Raw genomic sequence first — 24,416 nt, 5'->3', positions numbered from 1 at the left:
CAACCAACTTTCCTTTCCTACTTGGACAAATTGTTTCAGCAGACCAATTACTTCCAAAACAATCTCTACTTCATTCTACTGCAGAAAAGAAATACACCTTTCAGCAAGAGCGGATGGGAGGCTGTGGTTTCATACTGGAGGGCCTCCTCCAGGTCTCTGTCACCCAGCTGAGCGGGGATTGTAAACATGACTGTCACGCTCATCAATGACCCAACCTGTAATGAGAATGAAGCTCACATGGCAGAGCCAGGTATGAGGCTGGGTGATAACTTGGCTTCCTGGAAGCTTCATGGATTCAGTAAAAGGGATTTTCTTGTCAGTGTGGGGTCTGAGGGCTCTGCTGAGCAAGACTGGCCGAAGCTCCTTTCAGGTGCAGGGGGATGGAGAAGGGGAAGCTTTTTCTTCCCCTGTCTTTCCTCCCATCGAGATTTATTCTGTTTTCATGTTGAAGCAACCAGAATCCTCCAAGGTGGATGCCAAAGTGAAAGCACTACTGCAACTCATACATGAGCGCTGTTTCCCCCGCTGCAACTGCCTTTGAGGAGCGTGGGGAAAAAGCTCAGTTTCTTAGCTAGGCGTTGCGGCCAGGTCTGATTTGGTGTGGCGGTGCTGTCGCAGGGTCCCACAGGGAGGGACAGGCCTCGTGTCACCCAGCAAAGCCCCACGGGGTCACGGCTGCAGGCCGGGCACGGCACGCTGCCGTGCAGGACACATGTGCCAGGCGCTGCACGCTGCCCCAGGGGACCCCGGGACGCGGCCTGGCCGGAGTGGGGCCGCACGCAGGGGGCCTGCGCGCTTCTTGCGCGGGCTCCGCGCGCCCCGGCGCCGCGCTGCGCCGCGCGCGCCCCTCCCCCGCCTTCCCACCCCGGGGCCCCTCCCCGCTCGCCCCGCCCCCTCCGGGCGTCGGTTGGCCGCCGCCGCCGCCCATCTGCGGCCGCGCGGCCACTCCGCGCGCCCAGCGCCGCCTCCGCCCCTGGGCGTCGCCTCGGCGATTGGCTGGGCGGCGGCGCGGGGCCCCGCCCCCGACGGGGGCGGCGGGGGAGACCTGGCGGCCGGGGGAGACGGCGGCTGAGGCGGCGCCGAGCGCGGAGGGAGCCGGTGAGTGCGGCCGCCGCGGGCCGCCGCCGCCCGGGGGGCGCTGACAGGGCTCCGGCCGGCGGGGGGGGGCGCCGCGGGCCGGGCCGGGCCCCCTCCCCTGCCCGCCCGCGCGGGCGGCGGCGGCGTGCGGGGCCGGGTGACATTGCCGCGGCCTCCCGCGGGGTCACCGACGTTTTCCCCATTCGCCCCCTTTTTCCCCTTAATATCGCCTCGGCCCGCGGGGGGGGGGGGGCGCCGCCGCTGCTGCCGCAGCTGCCGCAGCTCCGGTGCCCGGCGCCGAGCGGGAGGCTGCGGCCGCGTCCCGCGCGCGATCGCGCCTCGGGCCGGGGCCCCGCCGGGGGGGGGGGAGGGAGGGAGGTGTCGGGGCTCCGCACCGCGGGGCCTGCCCGCCCCCTGCCTGCCCTACTGCCTGCCCTGCTTGTCCGCCCCCTGCCTGCCCCTCCCGGGCACCCTGCCTGCCTGCCACCTGCCCTGCCTGCCCCCCTGCCTGTCCTGGGCAATCTGCCTGCTCTCCTGCCTGCCCTGCCCACCCTACTGCCTGCCCCCCTGCCTGTCCTGGGCAACCTGCCTGCCCCACTGCCTGCCCACCCTGCCTGTCCTGGCACCACTGCCTGCCCCCCTGCCTGTCCTGGGCAACATGCCTGCCCCACTGCCTACCCTGCCTGTCCTCCTGCCTGCCCCACTGCCTGCCCTGCCTGTCCCACTGACCACCCCCTTGCATGTCCTGGGCAACCTGCCTGCCCTACTGCCTGCTCTGCCTGTCCTCCTGCCTGCCCCACTGCCTGCCCCACTGCCCACCCCCCTGCCTGTCCCGTGCAACCTGCCTGCCCCACTGCCTGCCCCCCTGTCTGTCCTAGGCACCCTGCCTGCCCTCCTGCCCACCCTGCCCGCCCCACTGACCACCCCCCTGCCTGTCCTGTGCAACCTGCCTGCCCTACTGCCTGCCCCATGGCCTTCCCCACTGTCCACCCAGCCTGTCTCTGGCAGCCTGCTTGCCCCACTGCCTGCCTGCCTGCCTGCTGCCCGTTCCTGCCCCCCATGCTTTCCCTGCCTGCCCCACTGCCTTCCCTGCCAGCCCCGCTCCTCAGGGGCAACGCGGGTGTCAAGCATGGCCTCCTCTTCCCTTCAAAGTCTTGATCAGCGCCGTGTTCTGGGGAGCGTCTCTCCAGGCATGCGCTTAACACGTGCTGCGAGTTTTAGTTTAAGTTGACGTGAACCTGCAAATGACGCGAGCTCCTGTCCCTCTGCTGAGGGATAGATACTCGGAGGCCTGGAAGGTGTTAAATACTGATGTCTGAATGTCTCTTTTTGTCTTGGTCCAGTGTAATCAAAAAGTTGCTGAGCAGGGGTGGCTTTCCTGGCTTTGCCCTAAAATGTGGAGATAGAGGAAGTGTCTCAGCTTGGCTTTAAATTTGGAGACAAAAAGATGCTTGGGAAATGTTGGATGTGATTGTATAGCGTTAATAAATGCTATTCCCCTCTTTCTGCTGCATGCGAATGTGTAACTCGCTGTGCCCAAAGCATAGCGGTTACTCTGTTGACCTTAAAACTGCTCTCCCCTGAAGCCTGGAGGAGGTAAAGATGCGTTTCTGTTTGTTGACTATCTTTTTCCTGTTGGCTGTTAATTTAGCTCACTGCGTAGCGTGGGGTTTGGAGTCCACTGTCGCTTGGACTTTTTTTGTTGCGTTCTTGTGCTTCGTGGTCACATTAACAGCAACAGCAAGGCTTTTTCTGGAGGTTGTGTGCCCTTGAGTGTTTTTTTTTTTCTGTGGTTTGATGAATTTAGAGTGTTTTGAAAACATTCTGTTTTTTAAATGGCTCTAGTTTGGGAGAAGGGTGCGTGTGTAGAGGAACAGAAGAGATGTCTGTGGGTGTTGCAAAACAGCTGAGGGAAAAGAGACTATATAATAAGGGTGCCAGAGGGTTGGTATAATCACGCTAACAACCTGTGAGTGCATGTATGTAAAAAATAATCTTATGACTGGGTGTCCAAAATACCAGGGCTGGATTCTGGGAGGCTCTGAGCATCTTCACGTCCCACTGGAGCTGTGGATATTGGACGCTCTTCCTCTTTCCCCCAGCAAATTGAAATTAGGACCCCTGAACGCTGGTCTTGGGGAGAGCCACTCTGGAGGGGAGGACGTGGAGCCTCCTTGGCGTTGTGTTTCAGCGGGAACTCTGGGAACTCCCCGGTCCCAATGTTGCCTCAGGCAGAGGAAACTTAGCTTCACAGCTCTCTTGATAGCACAGCAGCGTGAGTCAGAAGCTGCAATAATCTCTTTTTGCCTGACCTGCAGCTGTAGTTAGTACTGTGACTTCGGCAGTCTCAGCTGAAGATGGATGTTTCAGGCGTATTTGGGGTGTTGACCTTAATGTGAAGAGGTTACAAGAAACATAAGGTGAGCACCAATGCAGCCTTGAGCGTGGGGTTAGCTGCTGAAGCAGATGGGCTTGGTACAGGTCAGACAGGTTTACTGTGAGAAAAAAAGCTCAGGAACCAGAAATACTTTTTCTAATAACTTTTCTGCTAATTGTACTAAGATGCATTTAGGTTTGTACCTTTCTTAAGTGAGACTGATGCTAATACTTAACATGTAGTGCTGCTTTCCATTTTCAAAGTGATATATATATATATTCTTGGTAGCAGCCTTAGGAAGGGAGATGATCTTTGCTGTTGTGTGGAAGGGTGAACTGAAATGCAAACGACTTACTCGAGGTCACAAAATAAATCAGGGCTGGAGTAGGGTTAGAACTCAGGAGCTCTTTGGTCTCTTGTCGTGCTCTTAATCCGCTAGTCCTTGCTGCCGCACGCAGCGGTTAATAATGAAGGTGCGTCTGTATCATGCGTTAGTTTTGCTAGGCCCAAGTTACTGTAAGGGGTGTCTGCAATGCGCTGCCCAAGCAGAACCGATGCTTAACTTTTGCGTTAAGCATTTGTACAGTATAGGGTGCAGTGAGTACAACAGATAGGAGGTGACTAACTCACGCTCTAGCATTTAAAATAGTCCATATATGCAATGTGGAAAAGCATGGTTGTTAGGAAATGACACCCACCTGGGACACTTGTAGATCGTCCTCTTTAATGATGGAAGACTTTAGTTAATGCTTATCCTTTTTTTTCATGCCCTGATGCATTTTAAAACACTGTTTTTTTAGGTTAGAGGTTGTAATCCATTACTGTGTTGAAATAGTTCCTGGCAAGGATTGCACAGGTATTGACGAGGAGTTGCTTGTATTCCAAATAATCTCAGTTTGAGTTCAAAAATTCCATCCCTGCTGGGTCCTTCTATCACTCGGGGACCTCCTGTATGCCTAGGGTGACATTAAGGTGAATAGGCTTAAAATCTACTGATAGGAAAGCTTGTATTTGCATGGGCCTACATGACGCTTGCTGATTGGGAGTTTTATACTATAAATATATAGTATTTTACTAACTGTCATTTCCTTGTGTCTGCACCTCTGGGAGAAATACTGTTGAGAGAAGGATTCAGGCTGGGAAGACGTTTAATTTTTCTGCCCTCCCCTCCTGGAGGGAGGTGATTGCCGGCTGCCAAATGGAGTGGCTTTGGCAGAGGGACTCTGTAACTCTGTCCTCTTGTTTGACTGTTCCACTCCCTCTCAGATAAAGTTATCTGTCTTGCAGATAAGGAGCGGTCTTCAGTTTCTGCCTGTGGAAAGCATTGTTGTGGTGCTCCCAGCAACGCTCTTCTTTCAGAAACTGAAGAATGAAGCACTGTTTTTTCTTGCCAAGATTTCCTCTGGTCTGTGGCTCATGCATTCCAAGCTTAGCGCAAAATGCAGCTCTCCTGGGCTCCTCTGAATAATACTGCTGGCTTTGTTAGCAGGGCTTTTAGATATAACCATTTCTCAGTCTTCGGCAACTGGCTTAATTCAAGTCAGATAATCTAAAACCATACAAAGAATTTGTATCCTTATCCTCAGTTTTACTGGCAGACCTGAGTTTGTGTTTGGCTGAGTGAGGCAGGAGGAATATTTATCTTGTACTTTGGAGCTAAGAAAGCATGTAAAAAATCAAACTCTTCCAGACAGTGTCATTTAGTGAATCTTTTAATTAAGCTGTCAATGATTCTTTAAAATTATGCTAACAGTTTCTGTGCAGACCTTTAGAAGGAAGAAGTGCTATGGACTATTCATAGCTAATGTTTTGGGATGAAATTTGTATGCAGCTGAAAGATGAACATGACTGAAGAGAGCTGAGTCTGCAGGGCATATCTGCTTTTTGTTTTTTAATGGCTTAATCAGACTGGAAGGCAAGGACAGACCTCAAGGGGCCATCTAGTTATGTAGTTGATCCCTCTGCTCTGAGTCTTTCAGCCCTTTTTTTCCGTGATTTTCTATGATGGTTTTGCTCCAAGGGTGAATTTAAGGCTGCAGTAATCTCAGCTCTTACCAAATCTCTTTCTCTGTCAGGCTCAATTGCTCAGTTTAACAATTGAAGGAAACGTAATTGAGTGACTTCCCTGGGTACTGTTTAACTTCAGCCTCCCTGGGAAAACGTGTGAAAATTTCTGTGGGAACTCTTTCAGTTTTCTTTTTTCCTAATTTAATTATATACTTTCATTAGCGCTGTTAACAATGCATTTAAAAAAAGAACAAACAGGAACTAGGTAGCTGTTGAGTAATGAGGGAAGCTGGCATATCTGAATGGAGTTATGCAAGTAACTTTACCTGTACGAAATTGAAATTCTGCCCCAAAGGTGAACTATGACTTCATCAAAGTTCATGTAACAGTAGTGTCTGCAAGCTCCTAATCATGACAGAGCTGTACAGTCCACAATAATCTGCGCTTTCCTTCTTGAGAAGGTTATAATCTGGGACACTATCTCTTATAGATGTTTAAACGTCTATATATGAGAGGCAAAACTGAAATCTTGCTACTCATACTAGAATTATTAGATCTTTAGAAAGTATAAGCAAGAGAAAATCTAAATATACTGTCTTCATTCAGTAAGTCCCTCATCTTGAATTCATCTGCAGCTTTGGTTTAATGCAGCATCTGTCTATTGTTTTTGTGTGTCTTTGTTTAGTCTGTGCTTTTTGTGGCTCTGTTTCTGGGATGGTTGTTGCACTCTGTCCTGGTAAACTTGCGAAGGGTTCCAGGTTGAAAGTCACGTGGATGTGATTGCTATAGAAATACCATTTTACAGTTCACATTTTAGTGGAAGGAGATTGCTGCCAGGGCTGCAGCAATCTTCCTTCATCACCGAAACTTCCTACTCGCAACTCCCAATTATTGAATGAGAACGGTGTAAGCTGCTGCACGCTCCTTGTCTTGTCTCCTCGGGAGCGGTTAAGCAGCCTCATTTTTGGCGGTGATTAAAGAGAAGCGGGTAGCAGGGCTGCGTTTCTTCTGCCCGTCTCACAAAAATGGTGCGTTTCATGTGGCATAAAGTGATAGCAGCTCTTGCCTGCCGAAGCTGTGTGGTTTTGCCATTGCCTGCCTGTCATGCCTCTCCCACATCCAAGGCTCTGAACTGCTTTATATATTCCTACCGGGGCTGTCCAAGGAGAAGGCAAATATTTCTTAGAAAATAGCTGCCGTTGGCATTCAGATAGCTGATGGTGCTGACTGTTTGCTTTGCGGTGTCTGTCCTGTCCTTGCCGGATAGGTGACATTCTTTCTGAAATCTTAGTGTTTTGTGACAGGTCTAAATTCCACTAGGGAATATCAGGCAAACATGTTTTTCAATAATGACATATTGCAAGTCAGTCTCCGGGCTGCATGCCCAGGCTGCTGCTTTTTTCCGACTACGTAGTAATGTGGAAACTGTCACGACTGGGCCTGCTTTTGTAGGCTAGGTGTTTTGCTGCTAACAGGTAGTTTGAGCTCTGCCAAGGCTGTTGGCAGCTTGGGAGCGGTTACGACGTTTGAAGTGGTGGAGAGGACGGGCAGCGTGGGTTCCTCCCCGATCAGCTGCGAGCCTTGTGCAAATATAACCAGGAGGAAACCAGCTCTACTGCTTCCCTCTTGCCTGCCATTCCTGGAAGTCGGAGCCTTGGTCTGCAACGGGAATGAATGTTGATGCCTGGCCAAATGCTTGCAGGAGGGATTTCATGGAGGTTGTGTCTTAATGATGCGGAGTTCACCTTTTGAATAAGGTTTGATTGCAAAATTTGTTAAATAGTAAATGTATAATAATCTGCAAACCTTTACTTTAGCAGTGTGATTTTGATTTTAAATACCATAACCAGAGAATTTGGCCTTATCCCTTAGTTGTGATGTTGGTCTTTGAAACTCATTGGTTCTTTGGCTGAGAAATTAATTATGTTAAGACTGTGTAATTTAAAATACGATCAAATGGCCAGAATTGCATCATGACCGGGTTCACAACAGGCTTGGAGAGCTAGACCTCTCTTTCTCTGAATGTCTTCTCCCCCACTGCCTTTGGGCGATGAACTGGTACCTGCCTGTATGACATTCTTCCTAGCAGGTTGCTTTTATCATCTGAATAACTTGATTCTGTCTCAGCTGTCCTTTTAATCAAAATCACCACCAAGAAAAGCAGAATGTCTAACTTGTCAGAGAGTCAATTTGACAGCTTGATTGAACTTGTTCAGGTATTCATTAAGCGCCGCTAGAGAGAGCTGGGAGAATGGACGGGAAAGACTAACAGTGCTCTAGCTCTTAATGTGCATCCGGAGGCACGCGGGGAAGGAACTCGTTTTAGCCCACAGGTGTTTCTACAATTGCTCGAGCATGGGCAGGATACCTCGAAGGAATCCCAGGGCTCAAAGGACCGTCACAAAAGAGACCGCCGCAGCGAAGTTCATCCCACTTTGCCTAAGACGCCACTGCCAGAAGGGAGGGCCTGAGCTGCCCTGTTTCACAGTTTGGTAAATAAACTTAAATCGCAAGACTCTCTGAGTTAGCGCGGCAGAGGTACAGGCAGTGGTTTTTGACAGAGTTGAGACTGGCTGCTGGAATAAGTGCTTTGTACTTTCAATCAGCTACCAGGAATTTTGTTGTAAAAGCACGGTGTGTGTTACTCATTAAACTTGCTTAACTTTTGAACCCATCTTGACCAGAAGTTTTGCTTTCTGATTATATATTCTCCTAGATGGGGAATGTTTTACTCTGCAGCTGTATGGCATATAGTCCTGAGGAGTCTGGATCCAGATGTGTGGCAAGGGCTGGTGTAGCTACAATTTAAGTAACACAGAAATGTGTTATAAAGAGTAAATCTAATTTGCAGCTCTCTGTTTTGTTTTCCTGTTTACTGTGGCTTCTTAAACGTAAGTAATGACTGTGTATGGGCTGTACAAAATACAAGGATTTTAAAAAATGTCAAGCTGCTCCGTGTTGGGTTTCTGTGGATGACTTCATGAACAAATCAGTGATGTATATGCAAAGTAATTCTTGGTTTCTAATGGCCAGGGCCTACAAATTCACACTGAATCTTTCAAGCAAAACTTTATTCTCTGTGGCTCCCGTGTGCATCATTGGTCATAACAGCCAGAAGTCGGTGATTCAGCTAAGTCAGGATTCAACACAGCTCCAAAATAAAATATAGCTGTATTGCTTTGCAGAGAGCAAACATGAATAAAAATACTAAACGCTACTTTTACATGTAAGCCTCTGCAAATTCAGGCCTGTGTTTATGTAGAGCATGTGGGCAGTTTTAATATACAAAATTAAGCATACAGACAGGTGTTTGCAAGATCAGGGCCTTAAAATCGGGGCGCTAAAAAGAAGAACATGTCTGAATAGGACCAAAGAGAATATTGTTGCGTTAGTGGGTATCATCTTTATGCATGTGTATATTCTAAAATAAGTCCGGGCTTAATAACATCGTTTTAGTATTTAAAATTTCCAAACTAGTTTCGTTTTAGTCATCTTTTTCTCAATCATGTTTCAAAATCGCGTTTTAAAGCCAAGTTGTGTGTTGCATTCCTAAGCTCTTCAGCATGACTTCTATTTTTGTGGTTTTATTTTCAGCAGAGATAAATCTGATATTGTGACCTACATTTCTTTAATTGAGATAGCTAGAGATAATATTTCTGCTTCTGATTTCTTTTGTGCTTTTGCTTAAATTTTTTTTTTTTAATGATAAAATTTTCAGGTATGTGAGATGAGAAGGAAATGAAATGACTACAGTTAGTAATTAGAAATAATCAGCAGACTGTGTTCTTCAGAACAATATAATGAAGTGCTCTGCTCCGCAGTGTTATGAATTGTCTCCAGTCTTGATCCTCATGAGAATTTTAGTTTGCATGGTCTGATGTGACCAAGCTCCCACTATAAAACTTTTTAAGTGCAAACAGTGGTACTGTTTGCTGTTCAGGTCATGCTTTGGACTCTCAGATATTGTCTTTCATTAAAATTTTGAGTTATTACCCTCTGAGCAACATCCTGAGAGCTTCTCTTTTCGAAAACACCCGTAGGAGTTGTAAACACATTGATATGTGTCTTTCCAGAGCTCTAGCAAGTGATGTCTGGCATTAAAGATACCCAGGCGTGTTTGTCCTCCCTTGAAGTGAGTGCGTGGGTCACGCATAGCTTCATCATCACAAATTGGTCATGCACGAATACAGACAAAGCTGATCTGTCTCTGGCTTTGTGTTAATATCTCTGCTGCAGCCAAGGGGTTTTGAAAGTGAAGTTTGGCACTAATTTATGAGAGCGATGTGGAAAAAAAAATAGGTCAGCAAGTATGAAAGGTGCTGACAAGCATGTAACGCCTAGAGATTGTTAAGAAGGGGAAAAAAAAGTCTTAAGAAATCCTTTCCAAGTAAGCAAGCTGTTGTGCCGCAGGTTTCCTAGACATCAGATGAGGGCAGAGATGAAGCAACTTGCTTGACGACATGCAGGAAGGCTGTGGCAGAACTGGGGAGCAGTTCAGGAATTCAGATTTCCTAATATCACCTTCCTTGAAAGGAGGCTAATGAAATGGGAAACTTTGACTATTTGAGCAGTCTTGTTGCTTAGAAAACTGATCTTTATAGTTATACCCCATTTGTGAATGGGTTCAAAACAATCTACTTGCTTGGAGAGGCTTCCTTTCTGTGCTCGCTCAAGTTTTTCAAACTTTAGCTCTTTCATTTTTGGATATTAGAGGATGAAAAACTCAAATCATAAAAGCAGAAATATTAGAAAGTTAGATGCCAAAGTGATAGCTTCTATTTAAGTATTATCTCTGCGCTTATACTCTGTAGCTAAGGTTAGACTGACCTTTCATTTCATGAGGCAAATGAGAGCATATATCACAGCCAGAAACATCTGTGCAGACTGCGCTGATTCACTAGCTACGAGCACATGTGCATTGCAACTGTGGAGAAATGAAGTTCTGGAGTCAATGATGTGCTGCTTTTAGTCAAATCGCTAGCATCATCAAAATAGCCTTTATGGCACGTGTGAGGCATTGGATCTGTCTGTTTCCTAAAATATCCTCCAATTGCTTATGTGAGGCTTTCTGGAGGTACTGCTGTGACTATTTTTTCCATTTTCCATGCCTGGGTTTTAAATTTCTGCATGTCTTCTCCCATATCTAAGTGCTGAGCAGTCAGACTGAGTAGCAACTGGGATCCTCACTGTAAGTGATGGAAGAAGACAGGGCAGAATCTGATTCTTCACTCCTAGAAATTATGCACGTTTTGATATTGTCCCCAAGAGCTGGGTGTTTAAATGTCACATCTGCAATGGAAGTACATGCTAGGCAGAGATGCAATGGACTGTTTTTTCAGTCTCCCTGCCAGCGCTAATACGACTTGCAGCTGAGTTCCTTGGGGGTAGAAAAGGATGATGTTGATCAGTGACACAAATTTTAGACAGCACCAAAGCACCCCTCCTTTCCCCTCCCTCCAAACTTGTACCCCAATGGGAAGAAATAGCATTAGGATTCTGGAAATGCTCTTCAACTTGGTGCTTGGGATAGGGTTTTTCCTGCTGAAATGGCCTCTGGAGTAGGTCTCTCTTCCCTCCTGTACAAGCTTTTTATGACCTGGCTATTCACTGCTTTTGACATTAACTCTTGCTTTGCTCTTGTTTTCAATTTAGGAGACGTGACTCTTCTGCTCGTTTGTAAGTGCAACTGGTATGGGTAATGGTGTGAGAGAAGGTCAAGTGGATTTCAAGCGGCAGGATGTGGAGCCAATTATATCAACTCATCTTCCATCAGAGGTAAGAGCAGGAGGTGGCTGGGTATGCACAGAGGGCTTGAGAGGAGAGCTGGGCGGCTATTCCACAAAAGAAGCATCTAGATGGGATTTGAGCTGTGGAGGCCCGAACGAGCTGCCGTGTACGTGCAAACCATTTACTGTGTAGCTGTTGCTTCCTCTGAGGCCTGCTGAGCAATTCGGGCTCTCTGGGAAGAGGCCAGGCGTAGCTCACGTCTGACAGGCAGGCAGGGCTACGTTCCTTATTCAAGGTTATGTCTTGTTATGTCTTCAGTGGCAGAGCTGGGAACAGAGTCGTAAGTCTTGGTTTCTCTGCTCTCGCTGCTGTTACAAGACTCCTCTTAGAAACACTGGAGGAGAAAGCGACACTGAACCTTGCTCTGACTTAGGTCAGGGTCTCTGCTCAGATGAAACTGCTTCAAAGCCGAAACTCAAGCTGAAATTCAGACAGTGCTGCCTGAACCCTGGTGCATAGCTGCCCTTACATTTAGCACCAAAGACTGGAAGGGAAAATTGAACTGAACAATGTTTTTCATTAAAATATATATATAAATTTTTTAGCTGTGAAACAGCATGAGAAAAGAAAAATGTTAACTCACTTGTCTTCTCCATGAAAACACAAAGCATATCAACAGTTAACATTCTTAAGCCTTGTCTTGACTTGTCTTTCAGTTCATAACCTTCACAGTGTTAGATTTCAAGTTTTTTACTTGCTCTCTGCCCGTGTGTTACAAGAAGATAGCTGGTTTATAAATATGAGCTGTGGCAGGAATGTCAATAACAAAAACACTTCCATTCCGTTTATCGTAGTGGGAAACCTCTCTTGTTTTATTCTTAGGACCTCGGGGACAACATAGAAATAAGGTTCATGTGTTAACTAGAAGGGCAAGAAAGAAATTTACCTTCTGTATGTGGCTAAATCAAGAGGAGATAGTGAGATAACTTTTAGAAATGTTAATAGGGAAGAAGCAGTGCATGTAAGAGGTGGCTGACTTTGGAACTTCATATCTTGGCAGACAAGTCTAATCTTTGTTCTTTGTGATCTGACCTGTAATTTACTGTGCTTTCATTCCATTTTGGAGGGAATGTTGACATTTCCAAAATGCTGGCATTGATTTTTTTTTAGCTGTCTGAAGCCTTTCATGAAGGGATTTTGTCAAAGAAACTGAGCATCTGAAAATGGGCAGTTGCTGTTTCGCATATGTTGAAGGGAAGCTAAAGCAAGATCCCTAAAGCATATTGTAGTTCCCTTGGAAGAGGGAGGAGACAGCTCTTTAGCTGAGTGTTCAGAAGGCTTTTTTTGGGTGTGATCCAATTCTCCTGTGCATACACGTTGTTTCTTACCTCTGTTTGTGTATGCTCTGAGCATAGCTTTGCTTATCTGGCTGGCAGTGGTATGGGTTAATGTTTAGGTTTCATTTTAATGTGGGCTGTAATGTTGTTATTTTGTAATTTGTTTTTCAGCATTCATATACAGTACTAATAAACCCTCAAAGTGTTTTCAGAGTCCCCTTGCAAGTATTTTTTGCACCTTTCTCTCCCTCCAGTGCTAGAAATCCCATTTCATAAATGGTTTAGAGCACAAATAGTGGTACTGGCATTTTCTTAGGCTGTTTAGGCTACTTTCTGCTGCTGTCAGTGTGAGTGTTGTAGAAAAGGCAGCTGAAACACAGTTTTTTCAGTAGAGCTGTGCCTTGGCACCATTTGATGGACAGAAGCAGAGCACAGGGAGAGCCAAAAGCACTTTAACTTATTATGCTGGCAGATAGAGAATGTTCCTACACAGGGCTGGGAAGGACAGAGAAGTTGTTGCAGAAAATGTGACAAAACAACTTGGAGTAATGCAGCACTGAAATATTGCACTATACCCCGGGAAATGTGAGCAGGTGATCAGTTTGCTGTATCATGGAGCTACGTTCACAAGCGTGACTTAGGTTGCAGGACTGTGTGGATGCTCACACATGGGTTTGGATGACCCAAGTCTTTGGACTGGGATAAATGCTGCAGCAAAGGTAAAATATTACAACTTTTGGTTAGGACTGGCTGTGTCACACTGAACAATGCTTTGTTCCAGGGAACACAAGAGAAGAAGAAAGTACTCAATTCTCTGATGTCTGGTGCATTGGCCGGTGCTGTTGCTAAAACAGCAGTAGCTCCGCTGGATAGGACGAAAATCATGTTTCAAGGTAAGTCCTGCTGGCTTTCGCAAAGTAGCCTCACTTTATTGTTACAGAATCCAGACCAGTTTGTCTAATCTGTTCAACCAGCCCATTCTCAGTGCTCTGCCCTCCTTCAGCCTGCAGAGACCTGGCATGATGCAGGCAGAATAGTGATGTTACCACAGCGAATTGAGTCTAAAAACCTATTGTTTGATTCTTGGTAGCATTATTGCAGGTGTCAATCAGCTGTGTATTTGGCCAGTGCTATTGGATTCAGCTCCCACAGTAGTCAGCAAGAGCTTTGCTGTTTCACTGTAATGCAGCTGCACGTTTGGCTGCTTAGAGACAGATGATTGTGGCTCGTGCATGTTGGCTGGCCACGTGCATTCTCTGACATAAGGAAGTGTTTTGGAGCGTAAAGTAAAAAGACACTGTAAAGGCTGCACTTAAGGAGGTGAATGGTAACGCTTTGGATTTCTGTGTCTGTTCAGTTTGGAGAAATATGGCAAGGAGAGAAAAGCTGTGCAATTTCCTTTTTCTTTAGAGGAGCAACGTAAGGAGATGTGAAACTGGAAGGAGGGAATTGAGATGTTTGAGTTTCTTGCTACAGACTGGATGCCAGGATGTGCTTGCTCAAATGTATGCAGCCTTTTCTAGTAAGAGTTGCATTGTATTTGAGCTAAATTGCTTTGGTTCAGCATTGAAGTTAATTATGAAAACTGCTGCAAGAGACAATGAAGCTGGCATACGTAGCTTTGTATTACAAAATCCTTTCTGGAACCCATAAAGTAAGAATATATAATTGGAAATGAAATTCAGCTGATCTGAATAGAAAATCCTCATGCATTTAACAGGGTTTGGGATTCAGCCCCAACATGGGCTCAGTTCAGTTCTCTTGTTTCAGTGCAAGAACTGTCAGTTGCATTAATTGTCCCAAAAGGAAGAGTGCAGGCTGTTAATACAGTAGACATTTGGCAAAGCCACAAATTTAAATGTGGTCGACATCCCAGATTAAATGAATTGGGTAGGTTTAATCTAATCCCTGGATGAGATTTAATTTTAAGTTGACTTTCATGTGACATGATTTTCATCCTTTGCGTAACAGGGATAGCGGGGACACAGATCAGGGAGTTCAAGCCATAGGGAGCTCAGGCCGGGGGTGGCAGCAGGCTGGGATTGCAGGCTGTGACCAGATGCTTGGGCAGCAATGAGTACATGCTGTGCTTCCTCACCCGAACAAACAGTGTGGTTCATCTAAGGCTGGAAATGTCAGGATCAGAGGTGAGATGGAAACTGCAGAATTAGGGTGAGTCAACAGCTGTCCGTATAAATCACCGTTAATTTGTACAGGTCTAACATTTTATGGAAAATCCTGTTTGGTTTGGCATGTTAAACTCACTGCAAAGGATATGATTAAAATTTGTCTGTTCTGACCAGTGTCTTGGTATCTAATGGGTTTCCTACTCTCTTGCTCTCCTAAAGGTTTTTACTCTAGGGTGGCTTCCCTGTTTGTGAAGAGGGATGGCTTCCTTGGGTCATATGAGAGAGGAAGGCTGTTCCGTGAGCTAGAGACTGAAGAATTTTCCTGTGGGAGAAGGGAAAAGAGCTGTTTTCCTTTGCAGAGCTAGCCGCAATTGGTTATTGAGGTGGTGTTAGTTTAAAAAAAAAAAAAAAGTGTTGAATTGCATAAAGGAGCAGCGTGGTGAAAAATGTATTTGCATGTGACTGTTTGATACACTTGAGAGGTTACAAGTCTCAAAGGAATCTGAAAGAAAGTGCACAGACACTTAATTGGAACCATGTTATATTAGTGTTGCCATTCAGGTTTTAGCCTGGGTTTCCTTCCTGCAATAGGAGCGTTACAAAACACAGTTGCTGTATGCCAAATAAATCTTGCTTCCAAATGCTGTGTGTATGACATAGTTAAAGGGTTGCTGTCAGTTTGATTGGCTGCAAGGAGAGAGACTGAGTGCTCATCTGAGTTTTGTTAGGATGAAACCATCCTTGCGTGGAGCCTCACTAAACATCCTGCTCTTCGCTGGATTCTGGCATTAGCCTGGAACCAGTGCATGGAAGTGCTCTACTAAAATAAGCTTTTTTTTGGTGCTTCAGAGCAAGAAGTGTGACAGAGATTGAGCATTTTCATAGCAACAGATAGAGAAATGAACTTCTCATCTGCTAAAAAGAGTTTGGAAACTCCTACCTGTGGTAAAATCTTTGTTTGTTATAAAGAAGCTCTATTTTTTTCTTGCATTAATTCTTCTGCTTCTATTTTTATTCCTTAGATAAGAATGCCTGTATGGTTTCTTTGATCCATCTAAATGTATTGCAAGACCTAATGCTCGCTTTTTTTTTTTTTTTTTTTTTTTAGTGTCTTCAAAAAGATTTTCTGCCAAGGTGAGGCGATGTGTCTGTCTCCTGTTGACTTGACATGTTTGATTAATGGTAGTAATAGTACTAAAAGCATCCTCTGTTTGTACTGAACTTTCTTGCTTGAGTTTTATTAGCTGTAGAGTGAAAGAGCATAGAGGGGAAGACTGGAAGCAGTACTGTTTATAATGCTCCTTGGGACAGTGCTTTTTCTTCTTCACATGTTTGTCCAGCGCCTAGCACAGAGGAGCCTCAATCCTCATTCATGCTCCAGGTTCCACCTGTGGCATGGACAGTAAATGTTGTTGTGGCATCGCTCTGGGCCATTTCGCTAGGCCTTCTTCCCTAGCAGTTGCTTTCTTTCCCCAACCACTACTGGAGCTGTTGCAAAGTTTATAGGAAATCTGAGTCTGGGAGCTGATCGCTAATGTGGCTTGCTGAATGTTTTGTTGCATGTGCATTGCAGATGCTCCATGTGTGCTGTGCTAATATGTGTAATCCAAATGTTTCTGTCTTATACTAAGAAGATTAATTTGGGTTGAGAAGTGGTTTGTGCAAACATCAGTCCAGCTCTGTGCCTCTCCCTCAGAGAGAAAATGAAGATGCTGTCTTGAATGTAAAACTCTGTCTTCCTGACTGGTTCTTTTTTGCTCTAATGTATCTGATTCAGTCTCCCCAAAGAAGTGATTTTAGTTGTCTTATTCTGGAGTCAGGGGTGTGAGCGTAAGCATCTGATATCAGCTTGCTGTGTGTAGGGTGGGAAGGAGGATTGGAGGAGGTTAAGCTATTGGGTCACCTTTCCCCCCTCTATTGTTTTTACTCCCTCTTATCATGATCTGCCTGTCTGACCTTTGATCCGTTGCCTGCAGGAAGCCTACAGGCTGATTTATCGCACCTACCTCAATGAAGGCTTCTGGAGTCTCTGGCGAGGGAACTCGGCCACCATGGTCCGTGTGATCCCTTATGCTGCCATTCAGTTCTGTGCGCATGAAGAGTACAAGCAGCTCCTGGGGAGTTACTACGGCTTCCAGGGAAAGTAAGATGCAGCATGGCTTTGGTCCTCGTGATAGCAGAGGAGGATGGAACAGTTTGTGGGACTCTAGACTGTAGGGAGGGAGCACGTTTCTTTGCATTGTGCAGGGTTTCTGCTGAGCTGAAAGCTCTGTTGGCCCAGAGCTGTGCAGGCCCCTCTCATGGTGGCTTTCTAGGATTAGGGTGTGTGAGGGGCTAAGCAATGGACTGAGCTTCCAGTCTTGGACAGGAGAAATCTTTGTGAGAAGACCCTATCTTCTGGAGGCGTGAGCAAGAAGTGGCCTAGACAGTGAGTTAGCACTTCCCTGTGCTGCGAGTGGGCAGGCAAAACAAAGAGCTTTTCTTTGCAGGAGAAGCAACAAGATCCAGCCTTGCGCTGATATCTGAGCCTTTATCCTCTGCGCGTGTGGCCTGAGCCTCTTGCTCTTGGGCATGTAGTGTCTGAGACACCCCAGTCGGGCTAGCTGTCCTCCACAGAGATTTTCTGTAAGCCTCTGACTTGAATAGTTGTGGCAAACCACAACTGTTTCAACCCCTGCCCCCCAACCCCCAACTCTCCTCAGTGCACAGGCAGGGAAGGGATTCAGTAGGTGATAGAGTAGAGCCATGCTCAGAAGCCAAGTAGTATTTCCATCTCCAGGTGATCTGTTTGGTCTCTTCTCTCACCTTACTTTAGAGCGCTGACACCCTTTCCTCGATTCATTGCTGGCTCTCTGGCAGGCACAACGGCTGCCATGTTAACCTACCCCTTGGATATGGTTCGAGCTCGAATGGCTGTCACGCCGAAGGAGATGTAAGTGCCTAACGAAAGCAAGTACAAGCACCACGAACAAATGCAGAGCTTTCTTTTAAGGTCAGATGACTTTATTGCCATTTTCTGGGTCACTTCTTGCTCGGAGCCTTTGGTGTAATAAACCTCTTACAGCTTGGGTCTGAGCACTGATTAAATGACCAGAGCCCTGGTTAGTCCAGGGACTGGCAGGAGATCGATACTGAAAGACCTCGCTAGTAAACTTCTGTGTTCGCTTGCTAGGAGGCCAGCTGGCACAGTACCTCTGGAAGAGCTCTAACAGACAGGATAGCATGTTGGGATAGGGCTCTAGGAAAGCCAGTGACTGGCTTCTCCATTTGCAGACAGGTTTCTTAAATCCCTTCTGAGCTGTTTGATGTGCTCAGAGAAAAATTAATTAATTGCTGATCCTCCAGAGTCCGGTTGAAAGTGTTACCAGTGTGTGCATGCACTAACCAGCACAGGTTTTGTTTTCCTGTGTCCACGTGCTAGGTACAGCAATATTGTTCACGTCTTCATCCGAATATCCCGGGAGGAAGGATTGAAGACGTTGTACAGAGGGTTCACACCAACCATCCTTGGAGTGATTCCATATGCTGGTCTTAGTTTCTTCACCTATGAGACGCTGAAGAAACTACACGCAGGTAAAGGCAATTTTGTTTTCTTTGCTTTCAAGTGACTTGGTGTAGGCTTTTGGCCAATTTGAGATGTTTGCACTCTGTGATACAAGACCTTTTCCTGGCCTTGAAGCCAGTTGCTAAGTTCAGTGCTTGCGGAGAATGCCTTGTGCCTCCCTCTCTCCAGTTCCAGACTTTGAAGAAGGTAAGCTGTAGAAAAGCAGCATCTCTGTCGTGCAGAGGGACGCCTTGATGTGGAGGGACTTGCTTACATACCTGGTCAGTTAACAACTGAGTTGGGAACAAAATCTGAGGAGTTCTGGCACTCAGGTCCTCTCTTTGGCTCTCTGCCCACTTGACCTTAATCATGTGTTTATTACGAGAAGCTTTCTCTACTCTGCCACTTTCTCTTTCCCAGATCACAGTGGGAAATCTCAGCCATCCCCTCCGGAGCGGCTTTTGTTTGGTGCCTGCGCAGGCTTGATTGGCCAGTCGGCTTCTTACCCCCTGGACGTGGTTCGCCGACGAATGCAGACGGCGGGGGTTATGGGACACACGTACAGCTCCATCCTTCTCACCATGCAGGAGATTATAAGAGAAGAGGGACTAATCCGTGGCTTGTACAAAGGACTCAGCATGAACTGGGTCAAAGGGCCTATTGCAGTGGGAATAAGCTTTACAACCTTTGACCTGATGCAGATCCTTCTCCGTAAATTACAGCACAGCACTAACATTGAAAGGTAGTAGCTTAATCCCCACAGCCCTTGCTGGGGAGAAGTGCAACATATGTGTACAAAGAGCAATGCTAGCATTCCCTCACTTTGTACATGCTCTCCTGCAGCTGAGAACTTACCTTTCTTGTGTTTTTTTTCTTTTATTGTTGTTGTTGGGTTTTTCCTTTTTAACGAGCCTCTGAGTTATTTGGAAACCTCGACCTGAAACTAACCTTTTCGTATCTGAAATTCTTCTTACAGTTCTGCAGAGCTGTGTCCTCTAGAGTAGCTGCCTCATCCTTCTGCTTTGCTCTTTGATACCAGGATTGGAGCCTCTCAAACAAACATGTGCTGCTTCTGGCTCCTCACCTGGTCTCTCTGGGCAGATGGCGTGGTGGATGATGAAAGAGAAGATTCGGTGCTGTTCAAATGGGCCCCTGAATCTGGAAAGTGACTGCTGCTCTTGGTAGGCGGTTCTTAGTTACTGCACGTGTGTTAGCTGGAGGCAGTCTGCCAAGTGCAATATTCCAGTTAATCTGCACAGGGAGTTCCACATTCCTCTGACCTGTAAGCATTGGTTTCCTTGAAACAGGACACAGCTGGATTTAACAGGTTCAGGTCACTTCTTTTACTCTGAAAGTTGATTGTGAGCTCTGGTTGGAAATGCTGCCCTTTTTCAAATGTTCTTTTCATTTCTGAGTCGAGTTGCATAAAATGTCCCTTGTTTGCAGTGTCCCTCTGAGATTACCAAAGACTGTAGGCAGCAGGGGAGGAAAGGTCTGAGCAGTTTTGTAAATCAAATTCTCGTGTCTGTTGTCAGTGTTGCTGACAAGGGGCTGGACCTGGGCTCACAAACTGGATTGAATCAAACTGCAGTAGTGCTTTCGGGCCATCTGAACCCTTCATTGTTGTCATGGTCTTAAAGGCAGCATTTTCTGAGGGGCTTGGCAGTTTGTAGTGATGATGCCCTAGACTAGAAGAGGAGGTGTTACATACTTCAATTTTAAGCAATTATTTCCTTCAGTATTATTGTTGCTGCTTTATCCGCAATGCGAGAATGAACAACTCGGAGATGCACATGTGATGCAGACTTATCTATCTTGAAAGGCTATTCATGTCTGACGAATGCAGCATAGTTGTTGACTAAAGCTGCTGGCCGTGCTTCCAAACAACGTTGTTGTCTTTTGGTGCCTGCTGTGTAGGTTGTATCACCTCTGTACATTAGTCCACACCTCAGCCCACTTGCTTTCATTCTTAGAGTTCTTCTGGACCAACAGTGTCCTCAGGAGAGCAAGCTCCACAGCCAGTATTGACTCTTCTGAAATAATATATAGTGCCAATCATCTCCAGTTGCAATCTGCAAATGAATGGGAACCTTTCAGTGTTTCTATTTTAAGTCAATAATTTTTAGTGAAATGGAGATTTGAGGGGGGTCTTGTTTTATGTTTTCGTTCCTGTATTAAATTTGGAGGGCAAGAGAGGTCAAAACAAACTTTAGACTTCTCTAAGGATCGTATTCTACAAGCCAAGATTAAAATCCCTTTCCAGCTGATAGAATCCATATAGAAGGGAGATGAGATGTAAAAGAAAAATAAGGTAGGATTTAAAAGCTGTCCTTCTCTGGTGTATATACTTTACCATTGTAGTTTGAGCCTCGTATCATGACTTTATTAATGGGAATGAAGGTAATTGCACAATTGGTAGAAATAGCTTTCTCCTTTCTTTTGTCTTTGCACTTGTTCTTTGGAGCATAACTTGCTTCTAATGCCAAATATTTCCTTAGGAATTAAGCACCTACACTTCCATTTTGCGGACATGGTGGAGAGCCAGCATACTGAAGTATTAGCATGCATGTTGTTCCCAGAACACATGGGATCAATCATACTTTAATGGTTGTGGATGGGCAGGGTATTAACCTCAGCAATTTCTGCCTCTAAGCCCACAAACGATTATTTCCGTTGTGAAACTTGACTGCAATCACTGATTTACCTTGTAGTTAAAGAAATGTTAGGTGTTGTCTTTTATAAGTCTGTATAGATGATAGCCACAAATTCTGTAAACTTTTTGCTCCCATTGCTAATGGAAGATTATCAGCTGTTCTTTTCATATGGGTGAATTTTTTAGTCCTTTGCAAGAGCTCCGTGTTTTTGTTTTTTAGTTTTTTTTTTTTTCTCCAATGGAGAAGCCAATTACTTCTGCTCTTGTCTTTATCACGTCTGACTCAGTGAGGAGATATTAAGACAGTTGCGTCTTACCACGAAAGTGAGGTACAGACCAACAGCTGGGAGTGTCAGCAGTTGACTCGGTGTGTACATGTGCGTATGTGTGTCCGACTGTGTGTGCAATCCATGCCAAGTTCTCTCTCAGCTTGGAGGCTGCCGGTGCAAAGAGCAGTCCTTTCCGAGTAGCTGGTGGGTACTACGTGAACACAAGACGAAGCTGAACTGTGGCATCTGAGTTAGAGGGGGCTCTTTTGCTCTGCAGTGGGGTAGGTCGGCTCAGAGGCAGACACAACAGACCTTGTCTTATGTCGAGCATCACTGAACCCCTGTGGCAACAGAGGTGGCTTGATTCCTCCTGGGTCCTGACCGAGCAAGGATTTACACTGGATGACTAGCCTCTTGTTTGGGACTGAACGGGAGGGCAGATCTGCACAGAGTACCTTCATCCGTGTCAGGATTGCAGCTCGTGTATTAAACGAATGTGAAGCCTGCGGAGGATGCAGCTTCTGCCGGGTGATCCTGGGGGAGAGCCTTCTGGCATCACCCTCTTTGCAGCCAGAGCGCGGTGGGGGCTGAGAAAGGAGACTTGAAGCATGGCAGACTTGGGAGCATCGGCTCCAGAGAAGTCGTTCCTTAATTAGCAGCTGCACCTGATTTGTACTTCAGTGGAATTTTAGCCAATCACGTTTTTCCAGACTTTGCAGGCTGAGTGCTTGTTCAGAGACGGATCTGAATTCAGTCTGCAATGATTTTGGTGCTCTTGTTTCTTGGGCAAAAGTTTAGAGTAACTGTGTGTCTTTGTTTGGGGGTGTTTTAAATGGCTTTTGTTTTTTCCTCTGATTTGAATGTAGGAGAGGAGAAACAGAATGTTCTCTTCCCTTCTCTTAATCCTTGCATGAATTGAGACATGTTCCACATCTCTCTGCTTCCTGGAGTGAGTGCCTGAGGAGTTTTGGGCACGCTGATTGGAGAGGGAGGGTGCCTGTGTACTGGCCAAGAAGGTCAATGGCCTTTAGCTCTAAGAAAGAAGGCAAGTCTTAGCAGGAATCTTCTCTAGTTCTTTAGATTTTTTTTTTTTAAACTGTCCTAAACTCCCCAATTTTTCATGTTACTCTTCTCAAATTTCTTGCTTTTATTTTGAAGTCATGTGTCTCGTTGTTCTTTAATGCATTAGCAGCCAAATATTAACTTGTGCTTCTTTCTTGTCTACTCTCCCTCCCTGCTTCTGCACCTTTAGTCCCGCACTAGCACTTCAAGAAAATCAGGTCCAATGAAATGCATCCAAAATGACAAAAGTGCAGCTTTGATAGCTGTTCCTGAAACAGCCTGCCTGGGCTTCCTACTCAAAGGCGAGGATGTTTGTGTTTGGGGGCAAGAAATTAAAGGCACTAGGTGCTGGAGCAAAAGGTTTTTTTGAAAGGTTCTTGAATAACTTGTCCTGTCTAGCACCTTCCCTTCTCCGCACGCTGTGAGATGCTGCTGCTTCTTGTGATCTCCTTTTGGTACCTCCACGCGATGCCCGCTGTGCTCTGTGAAAGTGATACTTACTGGGTGGATAACTCTGGGGGAGCTGGTCGACACTGAGGGTAGGTTAAGGAACAGGAGAAGCGGGATCCGAGCTGGCTTCTCGCAGACCCCTTTGCCCTGCGTGCCCCATGCTGACCTCTGCCTCTTCTCCAGAAATACAGAGCTACCAAGGAGCAGGCTGGTTGGTGCTGGCGGGACCATGGTGGAAAGATCAGGAGAGGAGTCACGGCCTCCTGAGGCATAAAGTCACTGAAAGCCGTGGGATGGGTAGTGTGGTGTAGGCTGGAATATGTGTTGTTACTCCAAGGTAGCTCTTTGAAAAGTGGTTTTGGTTTCTGTGGAAAAATGATGGTACTTCTGTGAACTTCTCCTTATAGCCTTTGGCCTCAAAGGACTTAGGTGCTACCATCTTCATCCCATGGCGTCTTTAACTCAAATACAGGTGAGGTGTAAAGGGAAACTTTCAGCAGAAGCACTGTGGCAACCCCAAGCGAGTCTGGGGCCAGTCATGGGTGGGCAGTAGGAGAGGAAACCAGTGTGATTGCTTCCCATGCAGTTTCTGCGATGTCTGGCTGGGTACCTCAGCTCCGTGGAGAGCTAAGGTGGATGGTATGGACCCAGAAAAGGAGGTGGCCTTCCTACAAAACAGCCCTTTTCACTGTAGGGGCTGATTCCTCCCGCTACCCCCGTTTCCCCCTTCCATGCCGTGCGATGCAGGGATTCCCAGCACTGTTCACTGCCTGTGTGGTCTATGCATATATTAGCACAAACACTGTTAAATGCCTTTTGTCAAGATGTGTCCTCACCATCGATGTGTGTGTGTATGTGTGTGTGTCAATTTTGACTGCTTTTCTTGGATCTGGAGTTCTATTTTATTGCAGTGAAGACACTTTGTTATATAATGTTTATATATTTTAAGATTTGTGCCAAGAGAGGATGTATATTTAATAAAAAATTTAATTGACTTTGCAGGCTCTCTGAGGATGTCTCCTGTTATACTTTGCTCATAAGAGAGAGGGGCCTGGTGCAACTGGGTGGATTTATCTGGGGATTAAAGCTGCTGTATTTCTCCCTTTGGCAGCAAGCAAGGGACCAGGATTTCGCCTGCGCTGCAAGGCTTTGCCAAGTTTGCCCTTGGCAGCACTGAGCCGTGCGGGTCCCTCGTGCGAGGAGCTCCCTCCACGGTGTCTGCGTCAGTGCTTTGGGTCACACGTGGCTTCGCGTGGAAGTGGGGGGAAGCCTGAGAGACGGGAAGGAGCTCTGCAGCTGGTTCAAAGCCCATGGTTGCCCCGGGGGAGGCCCGTGCTGTCCCCGTCCCCAGCGCCGCGGTGCGGGATGGGGACGGGCGAGCAATGGCAGCAGGTGGCACTGTCGGCTCAGGCACAGCCTAGCGGCTCCCCAGAAGTTGGGGGTCCTGGCTGCGCTTCAGCCCTGCTCAGCCCTCGGGGCTTTCAGCTGTATTTCAGGTCTAGTGTGGATGCGAGACTGCAGTGCTTTGCCATTTTATGCTCCTTGCAGGACAGGAAGGTTTTGGCAGTGAGGGCAGATACGGCCCTTCCAGTAACCTCCGTGCAGCCCGCTGCCGCTCTCGGTGCTCCCTGCACGGTGGCACCGTGCTGAGGTCTGGGCTTCACCCCCAGGCAAGCTGAAACACCAAGACTAAGACTTGCAGAGCTGGAGAACAGCCTGCTTGTGCTGCACGGTGCCTGTCCACCTCCCCCGGACCAGCTGCCTCCAAATCCTGCCAGCTGGGG

General features: G+C 46.7%; 1 protein-coding gene across 1 annotated transcript; it reads left to right on the top strand.

The window, feature by feature from the left end:
- The first annotated feature begins 1,062 nt into the window (after window positions 1-1,062).
- On the top strand, window positions 1,063-23,631 carry SLC25A42 (solute carrier family 25 member 42). The gene is made up of 9 exons (XM_067312730.1): window positions 1,063-1,098; window positions 11,114-11,236; window positions 13,307-13,418; window positions 15,763-15,788; window positions 16,631-16,797; window positions 17,470-17,586; window positions 18,076-18,227; window positions 18,619-18,940; window positions 19,175-23,631. The coding sequence occupies exons 2-9, from the start codon at window positions 11,153-11,155 to the stop codon at window positions 19,200-19,202; spliced, it is 1,008 nt and encodes a 335-aa protein (XP_067168831.1). The 5' UTR covers window positions 1,063-1,098; window positions 11,114-11,152; the 3' UTR covers window positions 19,203-23,631.
- The last annotated feature ends 785 nt before the right edge of the window (window positions 23,632-24,416 follow it).

This window comes from Apteryx mantelli, chromosome 30 (genome assembly GCF_036417845.1).
Source record: "Apteryx mantelli isolate bAptMan1 chromosome 30, bAptMan1.hap1, whole genome shotgun sequence".
NCBI lineage: Eukaryota > Metazoa > Chordata > Aves > Apterygiformes > Apterygidae > Apteryx > Apteryx mantelli.
This window is presented reverse-complemented; position numbering and strand designations above follow the sequence as displayed.